The sequence below is a fragment of the Monodon monoceros genome, unplaced genomic scaffold (genome assembly GCF_005190385.1).
Source record: "Monodon monoceros isolate NGI ecotype Baffin Bay Population unplaced genomic scaffold, NGI_Narwhal_1 Super_Scaffold_11, whole genome shotgun sequence".
NCBI lineage: Eukaryota > Metazoa > Chordata > Mammalia > Artiodactyla > Monodontidae > Monodon > Monodon monoceros.
In genome coordinates this window covers 79,719,792-79,739,598 of record NW_021703767.1, presented here as the reverse complement: position 1 = coordinate 79,739,598, position 19,807 = coordinate 79,719,792, and the positions used below count along the sequence as shown (strand labels likewise).

The following is a 19,807-nucleotide window of genomic DNA, read 5'->3' as shown; positions in this document are numbered from 1 at the left end:
CTGAGGCTCAACACACACAAAGAACCATGACTCCGCCCTGGGACAGTCATGGCAGAGCAAAAAGGAAGCTTGGGAAAGCTTATGCTGGCTCTTAAAGCTCCCATTCTGAAATGACATTTTTCACTTCTCCTCACATTCCATTGGCCAAATCAAGTCATGTAGCCAAGGCTGCAATTGGGCAGGGAAATATATTTTGCCAAAGGAGGGAGGGGGGCACCTTAGGGAGTGGTACCGAGCACTTTGGACTCAGTAAAATAAAAATAAAAATAAAATCCATCACAGCATCCACCTGAATGATGGGCACCCTCCTGGAACAATGGAGCTAAACAGATTTTATGGTGCAGTGTAGTCAGAAATCCTGAATTCTAATCTCTAACTTCTCTTAGACCTTCTCTGTGACCTCAGTGAAAGGGAGACCTGTAGAGGATGGAGACCACATGTCCTGAGTTCTCCAGAAGGATCTGCATTTCAAGGCCACTGCAATGTTTCCCAGGAGAATACGTACTTAGCAGACCATGGGGAACTGCGGTCAGTATAAGTTGTTGAACCGTACTGCAGACCCTTGAGAATCCAGCCCCAAAGTCCTAGAAAAATGGCTTTCCTAAATTCCCTTGCATAGTTGGACAGAAAGACATATTTGTAAAAAGGGTAATTAACAAAATAAAAGCATGCACTTCAACACCACAGATTCTAACCACCACCAAGACTGTTCCAGAGGCAATCATACCTGAGGTTGGCAGCGAGGATGCTACTCTGTCTAGTTCCAGTTCTTGGAGGACAGGATTATAAAGACCAACCTTTCTGCTGACCACAACTAAAAAATGCTGCTTAAAATATTGTTTATAAAAGCATTAATTATATAACAAGATCCTTTTGCACCATTAGGGCAAAATCTACATGAAGGCAGGAACCCAGAAAGACGAGCAGAGTGCTAAAGCTGCTTTTACTCTGAAGACACTTGTCAAATCAGATGAAATAGAGCCGCTGTATTTATCCCTTCAGAGGACCCAGGACAACAGGAGACACAGTCTAGGGTCCACCTAAGGCAGGGAGCATAATAAGAGACCCTCTGCCCAGAGGGCTGGAACCAGGAAGGGCAACACCTCCAGTGTAGCAATGAATGGGAAGCATCAGCCCCAGCCACTCCCAGAAGACTGCAAGGATAATTGCCTTGACCATGAGGAGGAAAACGTATTGTTTAACTTCAGAATTGGATAAACACTTATAATGATATGGGGATAATTACTAAATGAATAGGAAGAGAATATATCTAAACTTTCATCCTAATAGAGAGAAAATAATATAATTATTAGAAAACATATAATCCAAAAGAAAACAAGAAAGAAGAGAGGGAGAATCAAACTACAGTGAGACATGAATTCCCTGGCAGTCCCAGTGGTTAGGACTCTGCGCTTCCACTGCAGGGGACACAGGTTCAACCCCTGGTTGGGGAACTAACATCCCGCATGCCGCACAGCGCGGCCCAAAAAAATGTAGGAGAAGAAAAAGAAGAAGGATCTTTAAACAAAATACAGTGAGGCATAGATAACAAAAAATCAGATAATGGCAAATAGATTAGCAAATACATTAAGTATAAATAAACTGAATGTCCAGTTATAAGGCAAAGATTGTCTGACTGAATTAAAAAACAACATCCAATGACAATCCCAACAGAATATCGTTAGACACCCACCTGACAGGCAAAAATGAAAATGCGTGATCAAGCTAAGGACTGGTGATGTTAACAAGTAACATGAACTGCAATGTGCGGTTGGTGGAAATTTACATAACCCTTTTGGGGAAGTTGTCACTGCCTTGCAAGGCTGAACATTCAAGAACCCTATGATCTAGCCATTACACTCTTGGGTGCATATTCTAGAGAAACTCTTTCACATTTTCACTAGATTACACCTATGATCACGTTCACACATCACGTTTGGAAGGATCCAAATCACATTCCAATGCATTTCGTTCCACTTCCCTCTACCCTATTCCATTCCTCTACATTCAATTCTATTCCTCCCCAGTCCGTTCTATTCTGTTCCATTTCCCTTTACAAATGTCCATCAACCAAAGGATGGACACACACACACTGGAACACTACGGAGCAATAAAATTAAGTTACTTCTACTCACATCAACGTGATAAAATTTCATCTTACTCCTTTTTCTCCACTTCTATCATGTTGTTGTGAACTGAAAGAGGACTAGAAAAACCATCATCCCCCTACTCTGAGAAAAGCTTGGGCAGGTGAGCAAAGGAAATTCAAATAAAGAAATAATGAGACAGTGCCTGGCAAACAGCAAGCTCTTAGTGAATATTCCAGGTTCTTCTTCCACAGCACCTGCCATACTATCATTGTATTTCCTCCACAAGTCCAATTATTCTTTGTTTTCTCCAATGACTAACAAAACCTTACATAGTAGGTGCTCAGTAAAATTTGTTTAATGAATGAATAGTGGTGAGACTTAACTGTATATAACCTTTACAATTTAGATTGAATGTAAATTTTACTAACACAGGAACCATAAAAATATGTCCCTACAGATCCCATAGCATATGGAATTACATATTATAGAAGTACAATAGGTGTTGTGAATTCCATTCACTTCACAGCAACAAAGATTCTTTTAACATCCATGACGTGCTAGGATGGAAACGAAGTGCCACGGGGGACACATAATTACGTGATCTGCCCACATGGGCAGGAAGCAGTCCTCAAATGGTGGGATTGAAGGGGCGCTCTAACACCTGTAGCTTCTTGGAATTAGGTTTACGATGCACAGGTCTGGAAGATTATTCTTCCAGGCACTGTAAGCTTAACACAATGCCAGTTATCAGAAAGGGGGAAAGCCCTGAACCTACTGAAAACTACCCTCAAAGAGGATATCTAATTTTTAAATAGAATTTTTATTTCACTCAGACATATCAGACTCGTCAGCCACTATGTATATAATGGACATAAAATTTCTAGTATTATTATTAAGAATCTTTCTGATGCAGCACTCAGAACTCTTGGTTTTAAATTTGGGGCAAATTGCCATTGACCTTAGTGTTATAGGCCAAAGAGAATGCAAGACAGGTGTTCTTTTTTTTAAAGATCTTTACTTCAAATAAATTTTTAAAAATTAATTTATTTATTTTTGGCTGTGTTGGGTCTTCGTTGCTGCGCACGGGCTTTCTCTAGTTGCAGCGAGCGGGGGCTACTCTTCGTTGTGGTGCGTGGGCTTCTCATTGCGGTGGCTTCTCTTGCTGCGGAGCATGGGCTCTAGGCTCCCAGGCTTCAGTTGTTGTGGCTCGCAGGCTCTAGAGCACAGGCTGAGTAGTTGTGGCGCACGGGCTTAGTTGCTCCGATGCATGTGGGATCTTCCCAGACTAGGGATTGAACCCTGGTTCCCTGCATTGGCAGGCGGATCCTTAACCACTGCGCCATCAGGGAAGTCCAAGACACGGTTCTTAAAACACCGTTTTTTACATGTATCCAACTCAGCCTCAAGTTCACTAAATCCTTTCTCATCTTTTCTTAATATTAAAGTCTTTACATTTGTCTTTCCTCCTTTGCAACACTACAAGTTTTTCCTCTGAGCACACAGTATATTTGGATAAATATGTGCACCACACATATTTAAAAGAGACTTCCAGAAGGGGTGATGCAAACCCTTGAAGAATGAGCAACTGACAGCTAAACAAAGAAGGGGGATAAATGTATTCAAAGTAGAGGAAACCATTGGCAAAGACTTCAAGGATGAAATAATCTAGAATCGTTCTTGAAACTCCAACGAGAGATATGTGGGACCTGGATTATAAAGGATTTTTCAATGTCATGCAAAGCATTAAGACTTTGTCTTAAAGGGAACGTGGAATCGCGGGAATCATTTTAAGCCTGAACTACCTGATCAGATTTGCACACCAATAGTGGGCCAATAAGGGCATTGCTCTCTCTTCCTTTCCCCAGGAATGGCTGGTGCTTCGAAGTCCTGCTCCCATGACACTGTAGCCCTGGGCTCTGATCTGTCTAACTTCTTGCAAATCCACACCCCTCTGCAGGAGGGATGGGGAGAACTTTCACTCTGTCATACAAAAAAAACTCTAGAGAGTTTTGCTCTGCCAGTTCAGACCTACTGGATTCAGTGTCACGAGAAAATAGAGAAATAAATAGTTTACAGTGTTTATGCTGGAAAGCAATTAATACTCAGAATTTGAACATTAAACGTTTTAATCAGTTTATATTGTCAATAAAGCTTCTATGGATTGTTTTCCAACAATGGAGATCCAGGTGAATAAGAAATAGATACACTGATGCTTATAAGTTTGCATTAGTACATCAGTATTTGTCAAATGAACACAGACACCCCCAAGACATACATATCCATCAAGTTGCCTAATATCTCCTACCTAGTTTTTTTATTTGAGACAATCTTTGTTTTATTTTATATTTTATAGTTTTTTATTTTATTTTTAATATTTTAATTTTATTGTAAATTTAATAATTTACAATGTTGTGTTAATTTCACATGTATAGCAAAGTGAATCTGTTATACATATATATATATATATATATATATCTCCACTCTTTTTTAGATTCTTTTACCATATAGGCCATTACAGAGTACTGAGCAGAGTTCCCTGTGCTATACAATAGGTCCTTATTAGTTACCAATTTTGTATACAGTGGTGTGTATGTGTCAATCCCAATCTTCCAATTTATCCCTTCCCCTGCCCTTACCCCCTGTTAACCTTAAGTTTATCTTCTACATGTGTAACTCTATTTCTGTTTTGTAGATAAGTTCATTTGTAGACATATTTTAGATTCCACATATAAGCGATATCATATGACATTTGTCTTTCTCTGACTTATTTCACTTAGTATGATAATCTCTAGGACCATCCATGTTGCTGCAAATGGCATCATTTTATTCTTCTTTATGGCTGAATAATATGCCATCGTATATATGTACCACATCTTCTTTATCCATTTCTCTGCCAATGGACATCTAGGCTGCTTCCATGTCCTGGCTATTGTAAATAGTGTTTCAGTGAACATTGGGATGCATGTATCTTTTCAAATTATGGTTTGCTCCAGATATATGCCCAGGAATGGGATTGCTGGATCATATGGTAGCTCTATTTTTAGTTTTTTAAGGAACCTCAGTACCATTCTCCATAGCGGCTGTACCAGTTTACATTCCCACCAACAGTGTAGGAGGGTTCCTTTTTCTCCACACCCTCTCTAGCATTTACTGTTTGTAGATTTTTTGATGATGGCCATTCTGACCAGTGTGAGGTGATACCTTGTTGTAGTTTTGATTTGCATTTCTCTAATAATTAATGATGTTGAGCAGCTTTTCATGTGCTTTTTAACCATCTGTATGTCTTCTTTGGAGAAATGTCTGTTTAGGTCTTCTGTCCATTTTTTGATTGGGTTGTTTGTTTTTTTGAAATTGAGCTGCATGTGCTGTTTGTATATCTGAGAGATTAATCCCTTGTCAGCTGCTTCATTTACAAATATTTTCTCCCATTCTGAGGGTTGTCTTTTCATTTTGTTTATGGTTTCCTTTGCTGTGCAAAAGCTTTTAAGTCTAATTGGTCCCATTTTTTTTTTCTTTTAACATCTTTATTGGGGTATAATTGCTTTACAATGGTGTGTTAGTTTCTGCTTTATAACAGAGTGAATCAGTTATACATATACATATGTTCCCATATCTCTTCCGTCTTATCCCATTTGTTTATTTTTGTTTTTATTTTCATTTTCTAGGAGGTGGATCGAAAAAGCTCTTGCTGCGATTTATGCCAGAGTGTTCTGCCTATGTTTTCCTCTAAGAGTTTTATAGTGTCCAGGCTTACCTTTAGGTCCTTAATCCATTTTGAGTTTATTGTTGTGTACAGTGTTAGGATGTGTGGTCTCAGGACTTAATGAAGCTCCGGTTCTTCATATCTCATGGTGGAAAGAATTCAGCGAGAGACAAAGTGATAGGTAAGAAGTGGATTTATTTAAAGAGAAACGCACTCCACAGACAGAGTGTGGGCCATCTCAGAAGGCGAGAGGCCTCTCCTACCTAGTTTTTAAAAGATGATATAGGAGGACAGGAAAATCTTAATGTGAATTTATGCCAGTAAGCATGGGACAGGGAGAGTTTGAAAATAACTTACGCTGGAGAGTAAATTCTGTGATGATAAAGTAGACGCTGCAGGTGCAAAAGGCATTACAATTACTTAATTTGCGTTGCTCCCTGCACAATTAAGCAAAGTCCAAGAGGGTGAGGGGACTCTAAGGTCCAGTCCAGAATGGTTTCAATGTCCAAGGGGACCTGTTGATGGAAACCAGTCAGAGTACAGCACCAAACTCATGGGTAGCTGCAGTTTCCACATGGGAATCCAGGTCATTCTTCTGAGAGATTTTATATGATGCAAGAGACAGCAGAAGCCACAAACCAGTTCTTGAGACATCAGGAACTGGCCAAGGAAACAACAGATTATTTCTTCACCTTAAAATCTAGTTGGGAGGAAAATCCTGATAAATCTCAATTATAATAAAAGTTAATAGTGACAGAGTGCTTACTTTACATCATGAGGTTTTCCTAGTACTTTACATATGTTAATTTATTTAAGCACACAAGAACCCTATGAGGTCAGTACTATAATTATTATCCCCATTTCACATATGAGGAAACTGAGGCATTGAAAGGCTAAGTAATTTACTGGCAGTCACATAGTTAATAAGTGACAGTTCCAAGATTTGGACCCAAACAGTCTGGCTCACCAACTACGTGCATTTTATCCACTAAGCTTTCCCCTAGGCCCAGTTTTAAAAGTAATAAATTCGGGCTTTCCTGGTGGCACAGTGGTTGAGAGTCTGCCTGCCGATGCAGGGGACACGGGTTCGTGCCCCGGTCCGGGAAGATCCCACACGCCGCGGAGCGGCTGGGCCCGTGAGCCATGGCCGCTGAGCCTGCGCATCCGGAGCCTGTGCTCTGCAACGGGAGAGGCCACTACAGTAAAAAAAAAAAGTAATAAACTCATTATAAAATGTTGAGCAATACAACAATATATTAAAGAATAAACAAAAGTTCAACATTCTCTTCACCTCACCTCTCCCTGCCCTTCATTTTTTTGTCCAGTTATTATTGGTAAAAATTTAGAATTTTTGATAACAGAATATGCTTGATTAAAAACAGAATCATAACATTTTTAAGTGTTGTACAGCACTGATATGTTTCCAGTTTGGTACATAATGATTCATGAGATACGGGGCCTTGTTCGTGAGCCTGTGTTCGACCCATCTGGCGCCAGCACCTCAGCTGCAGCATCTCCTTGGGCCTTGCACGCGCTGTTGCACATGCAGTACCTTGTGACGTCATTACAATACTGCCTCTGTGTGAAAAACGACTATCAGAAGAAGGAGGAAACTTTAGTAAAAGGTGAAAAACTGGTTAATTTGTGATGTGAGGTCATGCTTTGGCAACCCACGATTCTCCCTGACTGTGACTCCAGTAAAAGCCAGAAAGCTTTTGTAAACATTTCTCAGTTTTCAACTTGGGGATTCTTGGAAGTTCAGGTAAAAATAGTCTCTGTCTGCTTTTAGCATAAAGGTCTCTATGGAGAGCCGGAGACCTGCGTACTTATCTCAAATTTGTAATAACCTAGGATCCATCACTTTCACTCCTCAGCATTGATTTTCTATTTCCAAATGACAAAAGTCCTCACCACCCCAGCCCTGTTCGCTGCTGAGATTTTGGTGTCTAGAGGCACCATGAAAAGCAAAGTGGTCTCACCAAGCCTAATACAGATGTCCATCCCCTAACTCTACTGTTTCTACGTACCTTTGTTCCTGTTTCGGTGTGCTTTTGCTTCTGGAGACCCATAGCTTCCTCCAGCTTTGTCTTACAGATTTAGGGGAATCTAGGTATTATCCATAGTGAGGTATATTTTTTAATCCATGAGTAAACAGTTATTGACTCCTATTAGTGCACAGTGAGGCTCTGAGGCTATTGGGATGAACACAACACAGTCCCTGCCCTTCTGGATTCCATCTGGGGCGACACAGGGTTGCCTTTGTGGCCATGAAACAATCGCACTTTCACTGCCATGACATTCTATCCGTGAACCTTTAGCTCTCTTGTTAGAATAAACTCCTGCTCTCTCCTTCTTTGACCGGTGAATTGTTTTAAGGCTTTTTTTTTTTTTTTTAATTTACAGACAAATGGAATTTTTCCAGTTCTCTCTTTCTCTCTCTTTTTTTTAAAAATTGATTTTTAGCTTAATTGCATTGTTTTGAGAGAATGTCTATATGATACCAAATCTTTGACACATTCTGAGGCTACTGCTGTCCTTTCATTTTTTTTTTTTTCGGTACGCGGGGCTCTCACCGCCACGGCCCCTCCCGCTGCGGAGCACAGGCTCTGGACGCACAGGCCCAGTGGCCATGGCTCACGGGCCCAGCTGCTCCGCGGCATGTGGGATCTTCCCGGACCGGGGCACGAACCCGTGTCCCCTGCATCGGCAGGCGGACTCTCAACCACTGTGCCACCAGGGAAGCCTCGCTTTCTTTATTATACTTTTCTGTATTTAGTTTTTAAAAATTTGTATTAAATATATTTAGAGAGACAGTATAATATTAAAATTAAAACCTCAGACTCTAGCACCAGATCTGGGTTTTAATCCCAGCTCTGCCAGTTAATGGCTGCGTAAAATTGGGTGATTATCTGTTTTCATGTTTATAAAGTAAGGATAGTAATAGAGACCACTCCAACTGGTTATTGAGAGGATCAATGAGCTCATACCTATACAGAGCTAAAAGCAATTCTTGGCACATAGTGAATGCTCAATAAATGTTTTTTATTATTATTATTTCACTATATTATATTGCTATTAGTCTATTCCATTTATAGAACATTCTCAAAATGACAAAATTATACAGATGGAGACTGTATAATTTTGCCAGGGGTTAGGGATGAAGGGAGGAGGAGAATAACTATGAAGGGGTAGCATGAGGGATTTTTGTGGTGATGGGACAGTTGTGTGTCTTGGTTGTGGTGGCCATAAATCTATACAGGAGATAGAATTGCATAGGGCTATACACACATACACATACACACACACGCACACACGAGTACGTGTAAAACTGGTGAAATCTGAGTAAGATCTGTGGGTTACACCAACTGCATCACCTTCCTGGCTTTGATATTGTGCTATAGTTAAATAATATGTTACCACTGGGGGAAGCTGGGAGAAGGGTACATGAACTTCTATGTACTACTTTTGTGACTTCCTGTGACTCTACAATTACTTAAAAGTAAAAAGTTTCTTTAAAAAAGATCCTAGAGGGCTTCCCTGGTGGTGCAGTGGTTGAGAGTCTGCCTGCCGATGCAGGGGACACGGGTTTGTGCCCTGGTCTGGGAAGATCCCACATGCCGCGGAGCGGCTGGGCCCGTGAGCCATGGCCGCTGAGCCTGCACGTCCGGAGCCTGTGCTCCGCAACGGGAGAGGCCACAACAGTGAGAGGTCCACGTACCGCAAAAAAAAAAAAGAAAAAAAAAAAAAAAAGATCCTAGAACATTGTGAATATTCAATAAATGTTATTTAGTATTATTATTTTGTCACAGCTGTTTTTCAAGTTTCTCTGCATTCAAGCATGTATTAATTTCAAAATTAAATACACAGCAATAAATGTTATTTTTAAAAGACTGTGCTTCAGCAAAATTACAAATTGTTAAATATATAGAAACTCTGAGCCCCTTGTGAACTGTTAAGTAGGTTAGAGTTGAAAGGTTTGTAAGCCCCTCTTGAACTGTGAAAATATTAGGAGGCATGAGGAGGGAAGCCCCAGAGCCTGGGTGTGTGAATGTTGGTCTACTGGCTGCAGGAGACACTGGGAACAACAGATGAGAAAGGGCCGGCCTCCAGCAATTAGAACTCCGTGGTCTGGATGCCTGAATTCTATTCCCAGGACACCCCCAGTGAGAGCAATCACCCATCTCTTTCTCCCAGCTACATAAGCTGGAAAAGCCAGAGTCATGGTTTCCAGAAGGGGCCTGGGAGACTGACTGAAACGACAGTCTTTTCATTTAGAGCCAGAAATTGAGGGTCAGGGAGAAGCTTCCTGACCAAGGCCAATGACCTTGAGTCAGCCAGAGCAGTTTGCCCTGGATCTCACTGAGTCAGCCCAGGTCAGCAGGGATTGGCTGATGTCCTCCACCCATAACTTCCCAGGGTCACTGAGGATGACCAGGGGAGCACAGCTTAGGCCCCCCCCCCCACCAGGCCCTTGGCATTGAAAGTGAGCGCCAAGGCAGCCAGTCCACACCTGGTACCAGGCACCCAGAGTTCAGGACAACGCTCTGACATAGGGGGTGAACTCCAGGCCATGCCTAGCGGCTTCTCTGTTAACATTAAGTTTGTGATTTTAACACAAAGAGAATTCCAGTTCTGAGATCCTGAACTCTCTTCTTAGCCTGTGTTGTGCAGTCGGAAAAGCTATGCACTAGGGTGCATGAAGAGAGCACAATGATGCAGAATTAATTTTTAACTCATCCGCCGGCACACAAAGGTATTGCCTGCGTGAGCTGAGCCCCCAAACGCAGTCAGAAGGCAAAGGTTCCCTTTCCAGGCCACCGCTTACTCGTCACATGTTCCTTCTGATCCTCAGATTCTTCATCTGCCAAATGGGATTCTTTCTTTCTTAATGGGCAAGATGACAGAGGATTAAGAGAGCTCTTGGAAATGAAAGCTCTTGGCGATCTCTAAACTTAATTGTTCTTATTCATGTCATCTCCTTAGCCCCTGCCTCCTGCCAGGTTCTACTAGGGATGGGTCTCTTTTGCCTGAGAATCGGTAAATGACCCTCTCCTTTCCAAGGAGAACTGCAAACACAAAATTCAAAGGAATTCCTTTCTGAGTGGAAATTTACACACTCAAGTAGGTCTCGGAAGGAGAGACTTGGGGGCCAGAGGTCCTCAAATCACATCCCACAGACCCCCAGCCAATTCTGTTGGATGGCTTTGCTGAGGTGAAGGAGAGCTATAGGAAGGAAACAGGCACAAAGGCATAAGAGGCCGATTAGAAGAAATAGCCCTGACCCCATTTACACCTTCCTACTTTCCGGGAACCAGTGGCACCTGCGGCCTTAATGACTTGGTCTACCCTGCCACCTTGTGGCTGTTTGCCAGACTGCACTAATAGAACTGCCTCAAACAATCTGGGTGCCAGAAGAGCTATAAACCCAACCGGAACCCTTAATCACACACTCACTCTCTCAGTCCACCATTCAGCAAACCTATACAGATGCTCACAGTGTCCCAGGCTGAGGAAATTCATGCATGGATGGCCTTTAAAGAGTTCCCAGGGTGGGGGAGAGTAGAAGGAGAAAAATGACGTGCTAAGCAGGAGGCGTGGTGTATACAAAGACACTGAAGCCTGGTATGTTTGGGAAATGATGCATTTATCTATGAGCCGGAAAGATAGGGAGCACCAGGTAGGAACAGAGGGAGATGAGGTGTAGTCCCACTGTCAGCAAATGATGTGTGTGAGCCCCCAAGAGAAACGAAATGGACACAAGCCGCCCCTGGAATAATTTCAGGGGCACAGGAGCTGTCCAACCTACACAAAATGAGCCCAGGCTCATGTGATCATGCCCTTCTCTCTTGAGATTCATAGCAGACCCCTACTCCTGACTCTTCCCATGATCAAAACCAGTTTCTAAATGGGATAGGACCTTAGAAAAATCGCAAGCTTGAAAGGGACCTTAGAGTCATTTAGGCCAACTCTCCCCCCAAGTCAGCGTCACCGCAACTCATCGTGCAGCTCCTGCTTAATCACCCCAGGGATGAGCCCAGGAGCCCGCCCAGAGCCCATTCCGTCCTTAGACAACTACGCGAAAATCCTTCGTTCTCTGCCGCTGAGTTCCTCCTTTTTATAATTCTTGGCCCAAGTTTCACTCTCCAAGGGTCGCACTGAATAAGTGACTTGATATAGGAAGGTATATGAAGCAGGCAATCATTTAGGGGCTGTGCTCAGGTCTGTGGAAATAGAAAATCACGGCAGTGATTTTAGTGGAAAGAACACTGACTTGGGTATTGGGAGAGCCGTGTCCGAGTCCTTCTAGAATCTTTGCTTAATGTCACTTGGCTTCCTTTTGTATATGACGAAGGGGCTGGATTAGAGTGGAGATTCTCCCCTCTGGCTGCATGAGTGTCGCTGGGGAGTGGACAGCAGTACGATTACACGCTGCCTATGGCAGAGAGCCGGATTAGGTCACCACCAGGGTCAGTGCGAACACTCAAGGATGTTTCAAAATACCATTAACTATATAATAGCCTCCTGTTCCTGTTAAGGGGCTTTTATCAAACTTGTAATGGTCTGTATACACATTCTTGGTGATCCCTATTCCATAGAGACCATGGATCTAGATTTTTCTCCCTTCTCCATAACGGAAGTGTGGCTGCTCACTGAGCATAGTTAGTTGGTCCCCTAGCGCTTTTCTGAGGTGAGACACCCCCCCCCCCACCACCTCGCATTGATAAGAGAGACGCAGCTGGTTAGAGGGAAAACAGAAGAGGCTCTGCCCAACCTCAGCCAAGTGACTTGACCTCTCATCTTAAAGAGGTCAAGTTAGCCCCCCGCCACCAGCGGTTTGTTTTTTTTTTGTTTTTTTTTTGCGGTACGCAGGCCTCTCACTGTTGTGGCCTCTCCCATTGCGGAGCACAGGCTCCGGACGCGCAGGCTCAGCGGCCATGGCTCGTGGGCCCAGCCGCTCCGTGGCATGTGGGATCTTCCCGGACCGGGGCATGAACCCGTGTCCCCTGCATCGGCAGGCGGACTCTCAACCACTGCGCCACCAGGGAAGCCCACCAGTGGTTTTTTGTGATGTGACTGAGACCACGGTATAAAGTCCAGTGCCCGGAGTCAAGAAGTCCCTCCAAATCTCAGTTCCCTTCACCTTAGACAGCCGGGAGAAGGCCCAAAGAAGAGGTGAGGGTGGTGCCACTCCTGAGAGCATCTCACCAACCCCCATCCCACAGACAATTCTTGTCATGGGCTGAAATACGTCCCTCCCTCCCCCCGATTCTTATGTTGAAATCCTAACCCCCAGGACCTCAGAATGTGACCTGATCTGGCAATAGGGTTGTGCAGATATAATTAGTTAAGATGAGGTTATTGGGGTGGGCCCTACTCCCATTTGATTGGTATCCATATAAAAAGGGGAAATGTGGCCACAGAGACACACACATAGGGAGAACACTGGGTAAAGATGAAGACAGAGATCAAGGTGACACTTCTGCAAGCCAAGGAGTCCCAAGGATGACCGGGAAACCACCGGAAGCTGAAGGAGAGGACTGGAATAAGATGCTGCCTCACAGCCCTCAAAAGAAACCAACCCTGCCGACACCTTGATCTCAGAGTCCTAACCTCCAGAACGGTGGTACACCCTTCTGTTGTCCTGGCCACTCAGTTTGCGGTACTTTGTTAAGGCAGCCCTCGCACGCTTATCCACCTCCAGAGATGGCTCCTATTGGTGACATTGAGGAGGAGAGCTCTTTTCAGACAGAAGGAGGCACTGCGGTCCCACAGAAAGGAGGGAGATGCTTGCCAGCCCCGGGAGTGCTTCCGCCCAGCCCCCAACTCCGCAGGCCAGCTACCCCTGTACTGCCCTGAAAGAGCAGTTTGCCATCCGAGGTCCCTCTGCTCAAAGCCCCCGAATCCTCAGGAATATCATCTTTTAGCCACAATGGTATGTCTCTTTGTGTCTCTTTGTGATTTTACTTCCATATTTGTCCATGTTTCGTCTTCCCAGAGTGACTGCACACTCCCTGGAGGCTAGGGCCATGTTGCAAACCACCTGGGAGTCAGGACCTCTTTGATAAAAATTCTGGGTGTGACCTTAGTCATGTCGCCTTTCCCATGGCTTCTGCACCTGTAGACTAGGATCATAATCACAAAGGCCCCTGCAGTCATGCTATTCTGTGATTCTGATTCTAAGCATGCTTGATATTTAACCAACCTGCCTGTTCAAAGTACAAAAGGGAGGAGAGACCCAGGAAACTCATCTCTTAAATGTACTGAGAAGCCAGTCCCTTGGGGTTACATGGGTCAGAATCATTTAATAAAAGGGCAAGACCCCAGGGGCTTAGGGGTAAGAAAGTTTTCCATGGGCTCCAAGCCCCACTGAGTGCCCTTCCTAGACTCCAAGACCCTCCTGCTTCAGTGCCTGCCTCTCTAGAAGCCACTTCCTTAGTGATGCTGAGGCTTTCTTCTCCTTCGATGAAGGTGCGTGGCCCTGGATGCTATGTCCCGTGCACCCACCAAGGCTGGGCTGCTGCGTGCCTTTTAGAAGCCTCCTGCCACTGCTTTGAAGGCTAGGAGGAACACGGTCTTTCCATGTGGTTGCAGTATGTTGGATGGACCACTCTTCGTGTCTTCCCTGGGAGGGATCACAGCATACCTCAGCCTGAACCCAATCTAAGAGTGTTGAAGGGCCTTCCTGATGGCTGACGCCTCAACTGGATACCTGTGTAAATTGTGCTCTTTCAGTTCCAGGAAACAGGGACTCACACAGACCAGACCAAGTACGGTGGGTGATATAGGAGTAGAGGTAGAGACCTTACTATGAAGCGGTTATAAAAGGGATGGAATCTTCTAGAAATCTGAAACCAGAATCCCCCAATCAATGGCAAGCTTCCTAGAACCTGGTACTGGAAGGACATTCTAGTTGCAAGCCTTCTCCAGGGACCTCACTGTGGTGCCATTAATGAAGCCCAGCTTCTCTCCAGAGGGTCAGCTTCTCTTTGCATCATTTTCCTTCTCTTCCTTATTCCACCTCTCTTAGTGTTTTGCAAAGCATGTCTCTGGTAGAATGTGAGACAATTTCTAGAAGGCATATGAGTGAACATTTTTATTTTGAATACTAACTCTATTTTTATTTATATGGGGGGAACCATATCTTAAAAGTGAGTCGATTTAAAGAAAAATAGTGCATAAATATTCAAGGTATGATGTTACAGCAAAATCATGAAGGTGGATCACAAAGGACTGAAATTAGAGAAACACTGGACTGGCTGGTCATCTTCATATTTCACTACAAATCCCCAGGACATAGGATCTTATGGCCCAACTCATCAGCGCCCCCTCTCAGGCAGCTCCTTACCTGCTGTGATAGGCTGCAGGCCTGCCTGTGGGATCCAGCGTCCATCCTTAGACAAATCAGGGGTCAGGGAGGTATGGTATGAAATGTGGCTGTCCGTGGTCTGACTCTTCCTCCAGGGCTGGGGACAAGGCAGTTTCTTTTGGAAAATTCTGTGTACAGGTGTAGTTTGATGTGTTATTATGGGCCCCCGGTTCCATTGTAACTCCTGTGGCACTGCTGCTGTTCTGGAGTTTCTGAGGTTTCCATCCTTCTGTCACCTCTACTCTGAGGAGTGGTTGTGAGATTGAATGTGATCATTGATACCAAGGTGTTTTGAAAATCATAAACACCTCACAAATGCAAGATGTTATTACCACATTTAATAAATATACTACTATGAGTGACAGACAGAGGGATGGGAACCCAGATTCCAAAGGAAATAGCTCATTTTCCCCAAGAAAAGGAAATGATTGAAGTTCTACCAACAAGCAGTTGTGTGAACTCAGATTAGTTGGCCACTTCTTAGCTGTGTGACCTTGGACAAGTCCCTGCCTCAGTTTTCTTATTTCTAAAATGGGAACATTTGTGACTGTGCTTCCTTCCCTCAGGGTGGGGCCAGAGGCAGGAGACTGCCCTCCACTCTCTGCCCCAGGGCACCCTAGTTTCTTTATCTCAGTCCCCTCGTGGGTTGAGGACAGATTTGAACTAGGTAATCCTTACCATCCCCCATCCCTTCCAGCTCCTAAATTGATTCTAACCAACCCCCCTCTCCAGGTCCACCCTCCAACCACCACTCTGATCCTTAGAAACCTTTCCTCTAGAAACCCCACAACATAGAGAAAAACATCACCCTGTTTTGTAAGTTATGCATTTGTGAAAAGTTGCGTTCATGCCACGCTTTTGTAGTAAAAATTTTATATTCCCTTTGCCCTAGCTTATCTGCTTAGAGATGTTTGCCTTTTACTTATTATTGATTGTCAATTGGCTGCAGTTACTCTTTGATCTTCCCTTTTGTTTGAACTTGAATGCCACCCACACTGTCTGCCCCAGCCCCTCTATTAAACAGTAATGATACGTAAACAATCTCAGAGGCCCTTGGGGAGCAAATCGGCCCTGAGGCCAGCCTCCCTCGGGCCTGTGAATTGTCATTCCTGAAGCTGTCTGTTTTGTAAGTTCTTCTGCCAAGTTTCTGTGGGAGCAGAGGGATCATTTTCTCCCTTTTCAAAGAGCAGGGTGAGCTGAGGCCTCGAGCTGGCAAGTCCTTTAAAGTCATTTTCAAAGGGAACCTGAGTTGCAAGGCCATGTGGCTGGCAGAGGGCGGTGTGACTTTCTGAGGCTCTCTCTGGGGCTTTGGGTGGTCAGCTCCTGCAGCCTTCCCAGCACGTGCTCGGAGCCTGCTGCAGAGGCACTGCCAAGGGACACCACTGTCCAGCCAGAGGCCCGAGGGCACAGCAAAGGCTCTGCTTCATGTCCCCACCCCACTGCCACTGCCACCCAGGAACGGGAAGAGGGGAGTGAGGACTTTCTCCTCTGTACCGGTGGCCAGGACCACACTTGTCCTCACCATTCTTACTTCTCATCCATCAAACTTGGTTCTTGAGGTTTTCTGAGGTAAAATAAAACGGGGTGTCAAAGTAAGCCAGGGTGAACTTATGTCTGAATTATGGAATCATAAACAATCTAGTTAATCCAATCCCCTCAGGGGTGGTTGGGAAGGGGACCCAGAGAGGGGATGGTTGTCCCAAGTCACACAGGGGGAGGTGGCTGACTTCCAACACAGAGTTCTTGGGACATAGAACACTTCTGCAGGGATGGAGATTGGCTTGGCTCGTATCAATGCATAAAGTTTCTGGGTCTATAGATGTCTGTCCATCACACAGCAGACAGCAAAACGTCTCCAAAGACACCAAGGCTGAGGAATGCGTGAGTTGAGGCAGATGCCTCCGTACTGTCCTTGGACCCCAGCAGAGAGAAATTGTTTATGAAGCCAGGAGGTGATGAGCCTTCTCACTTCACAGAAAGGGCAGAATCTCCAAGGCCCAGGGGAGGAAAGGACACATACATTGGTGTCAGAAGGGCTATAACTGAGGTCATTTATCTAAAGCTCAGCCTAGAGCTCTGAGTGAGAAATAAAGTGAATGAAGCTGGTTAAAACAACTACCAAAAAAAACAAACAGAAAGAGGAGGGAACTGGCCAGAGATAGAGGCGAGAGGTCCATCCAAAACCCCCCACCTGAGCGCTTCATGACCAGAATCTGCAGTCTTTGGTCCAGCCTGTTGCCAGGGGCCAAAGGTGTAGGTCCCTGCCCAGCCAGCAGGAGCAAGCCCCAGCCTCTGCCTTTCTGAGCCCCCATGGCCAGTGGCGGCTGCCCTCCGTGAGCACCTCCCACCAGGTGAAGAGCTGGGGAAACAGACTCATCCAAGTCTCAATTCCGGCACAAGGAAAAAAATCCCAGAACAAACCGACTTGACTTTTCAACATTTTATTCTTGTATTTGTACAGCTATATTTTACAACTCAGTAATGCAGTTTAGACACAGCCAAACCCTGTCTCCGGAGTAGTTATAACACAAGCATGACGCAGAATGGGATGAGACAAACATTCCCAAAGAGAGCTTAGTTAGTGATAACTCCAAGTCCCTGTGTCTGCCTACACTTCCAAAAGGGATGGTGCGGTCGTTGCCCGCTGAAAACTTCCATGAAAAAAAGGCACCGTAGGACACGTTGTACAGGTATATACAAACCGAAAACTAGAACAAAACTACACATTTTTCCTTCTGCAGCTTTTTTTGTTCTTTTTTTTAATACACACTTTGTAAATTGTAAACCTTCACTTGCAAAAAAATACAAATACACTGAGGCATTTTAGACAAAATATTTTCTTACTTATACAGATGCAATACTTAAAATATTCTCTTAAGTGCTCTTTCTCATAAAGATTCTCAGATCCGTGTCTGCCTGCAGATACAAAATCGAGCCTTTAACGCGGTTTTATATTTTTAATATATCTTTTTTAGGTTTATATATATTTATTTTATATATATATATATATTTATATATTTACAACTCTGCCATATATTCCTTCACCTTTGGTTAAAAAAATTAAAGCCCTCTCTTTGATAACATACCGAAGTCTCTTCTTTTAAAAGAATGCACATTTACATACAAAAGAAACAGCTGATCCCACAAAACATATACATTCCTCATTTTGCAGACTGAGTCAAGTCAGAACTTTTGCATACTCCCCCAGCTTCGATATATAAAATGATTTTGCTTTTTGCTGACATGGTTCGCCTTACACATAGGAGAAGAAGCAGTATTATTTTCTTAATGTTTTACGGCAGTGGGGGAGGGGAGCGGCCTTGGCTCCCCCTCCCCCCCGCCCCTCCCCCACCCCCCCACTCCCCCAGCTATGATTTGCACTAGTGGATGAAAGAGGCACTACATCATGGGATGAACATGGTAAAGTGTTACAGTATCCTTTGGGTAGATTCTGAGAAGGGGCTCGAATGGAAAGCATCAACACTCCATGCTTCAGCAGGCTTTGGGGAGCTCCGGGGGCAGGTCAGTGGCGGACACACGGTATTGCACCTTGGTGTTGGTAATGGCACCGTGCTTCTGGCGCAAGTGAAGACGCAGCTGGCTTTTGTGACGGAAATGCAGGTTACATTTCTCACACTGGAAGAGAACCAGAGGCAAACTGTTAGTCATCAACTCAAGAAACATGTCATTACTCAAGGACCTTGAGAAGGAGATTCTCCCTTCAAGGGATGGGGCAGCTCTTCCCTCTGGAAGGCCAGTTTGAGAACCCACATGAATTCTGGCTTCTGCTAAGGGACAAGTAAGCTGTGTACAAATGTCCCTTCCTTGCTTTCCAAAGTGTTGGTCATGCTTTTACCCCACTTGAGATGAATTTCCCTGCTTCAGCTCCACAAGTTCAAGTCTAAACCAAAAATGCAGTTCCGATGCAGACTCCCCAAATTTTTAAGGCTTTCCTGAATCCCTCAAGGATGAAAATAATCCCTCTTTCCTTTGACTTCTGTAAGATTTCTAGCCTTGCCATGTAATGCCAGATAGCCTTGCCATCCCATGCATTAGCATCCTTCTCAGGTAGGGAATCCTTTGATGGTGGTGAGCACTTCTTACTAAACTTTATAATCTTCCCAGTTCCTAATAGAATATACCTCAGACAATTATGCAATAAATCTGAACATATTTGGATAAATGGATTAGAACAGTCTGAATTCATAAAAATTCTGGAATCTAGGATATGCTTAAAAAATACAGTTATATTCCTTTAAGTTAGTGTGTACACCTCAGATCAGCTAACAAGGCATTAGCAAGTAGAGCTGTTTCTTGCTTTGATTCAATGAATGGATGATAATGGTTTTAGTGGGAAAGTTCTTTAAAAATAAAATGGATGACTAAATGTAATGGGGTAACCTGATGCAATCCTGGAACAGAAAAACATTTTAGGTAAAAACTAAGAAAACCCAAATAAAGTATGGACTTCAGTTAATCATAACGTACCAGAATGGGTTCATTAGTTGTGATAAATGTACCCTAGTAGTAAGACGTTAGCAACAGGGGAAAACTGGGTATATATGGGAACTCTCCATACTATCTTTGCAACTTTTCTATAGATCTAAAACTATCCCCTAGGGGCTTCCCTGGTGGCGCAGTGGTTGA

General features: G+C 44.0%; 1 protein-coding gene across 3 annotated transcripts in view; it reads right to left on the bottom strand.

Annotated features, from left to right (window-relative positions):
* Positions 1-17,585: 17,585 nt before the first annotated feature.
* BCL6 (BCL6 transcription repressor) overlaps positions 17,586-19,807 on the bottom strand; it is a 23,991-nt gene continuing 21,769 nt past the window's right edge. For 2 of the 3 annotated variants that reach the window (XM_029214430.1, XM_029214429.1), the window contains one exon: positions 17,586-18,796. In XM_029214430.1, coding sequence (XP_029070263.1) covers positions 18,653-18,796 — 144 coding nt within the window. In that variant the 3' untranslated portion in view covers positions 17,586-18,652. The remainder of the gene's footprint in view (positions 18,797-19,807) is intronic. The other variant, XM_029214431.1, reaches the window with a different exon arrangement.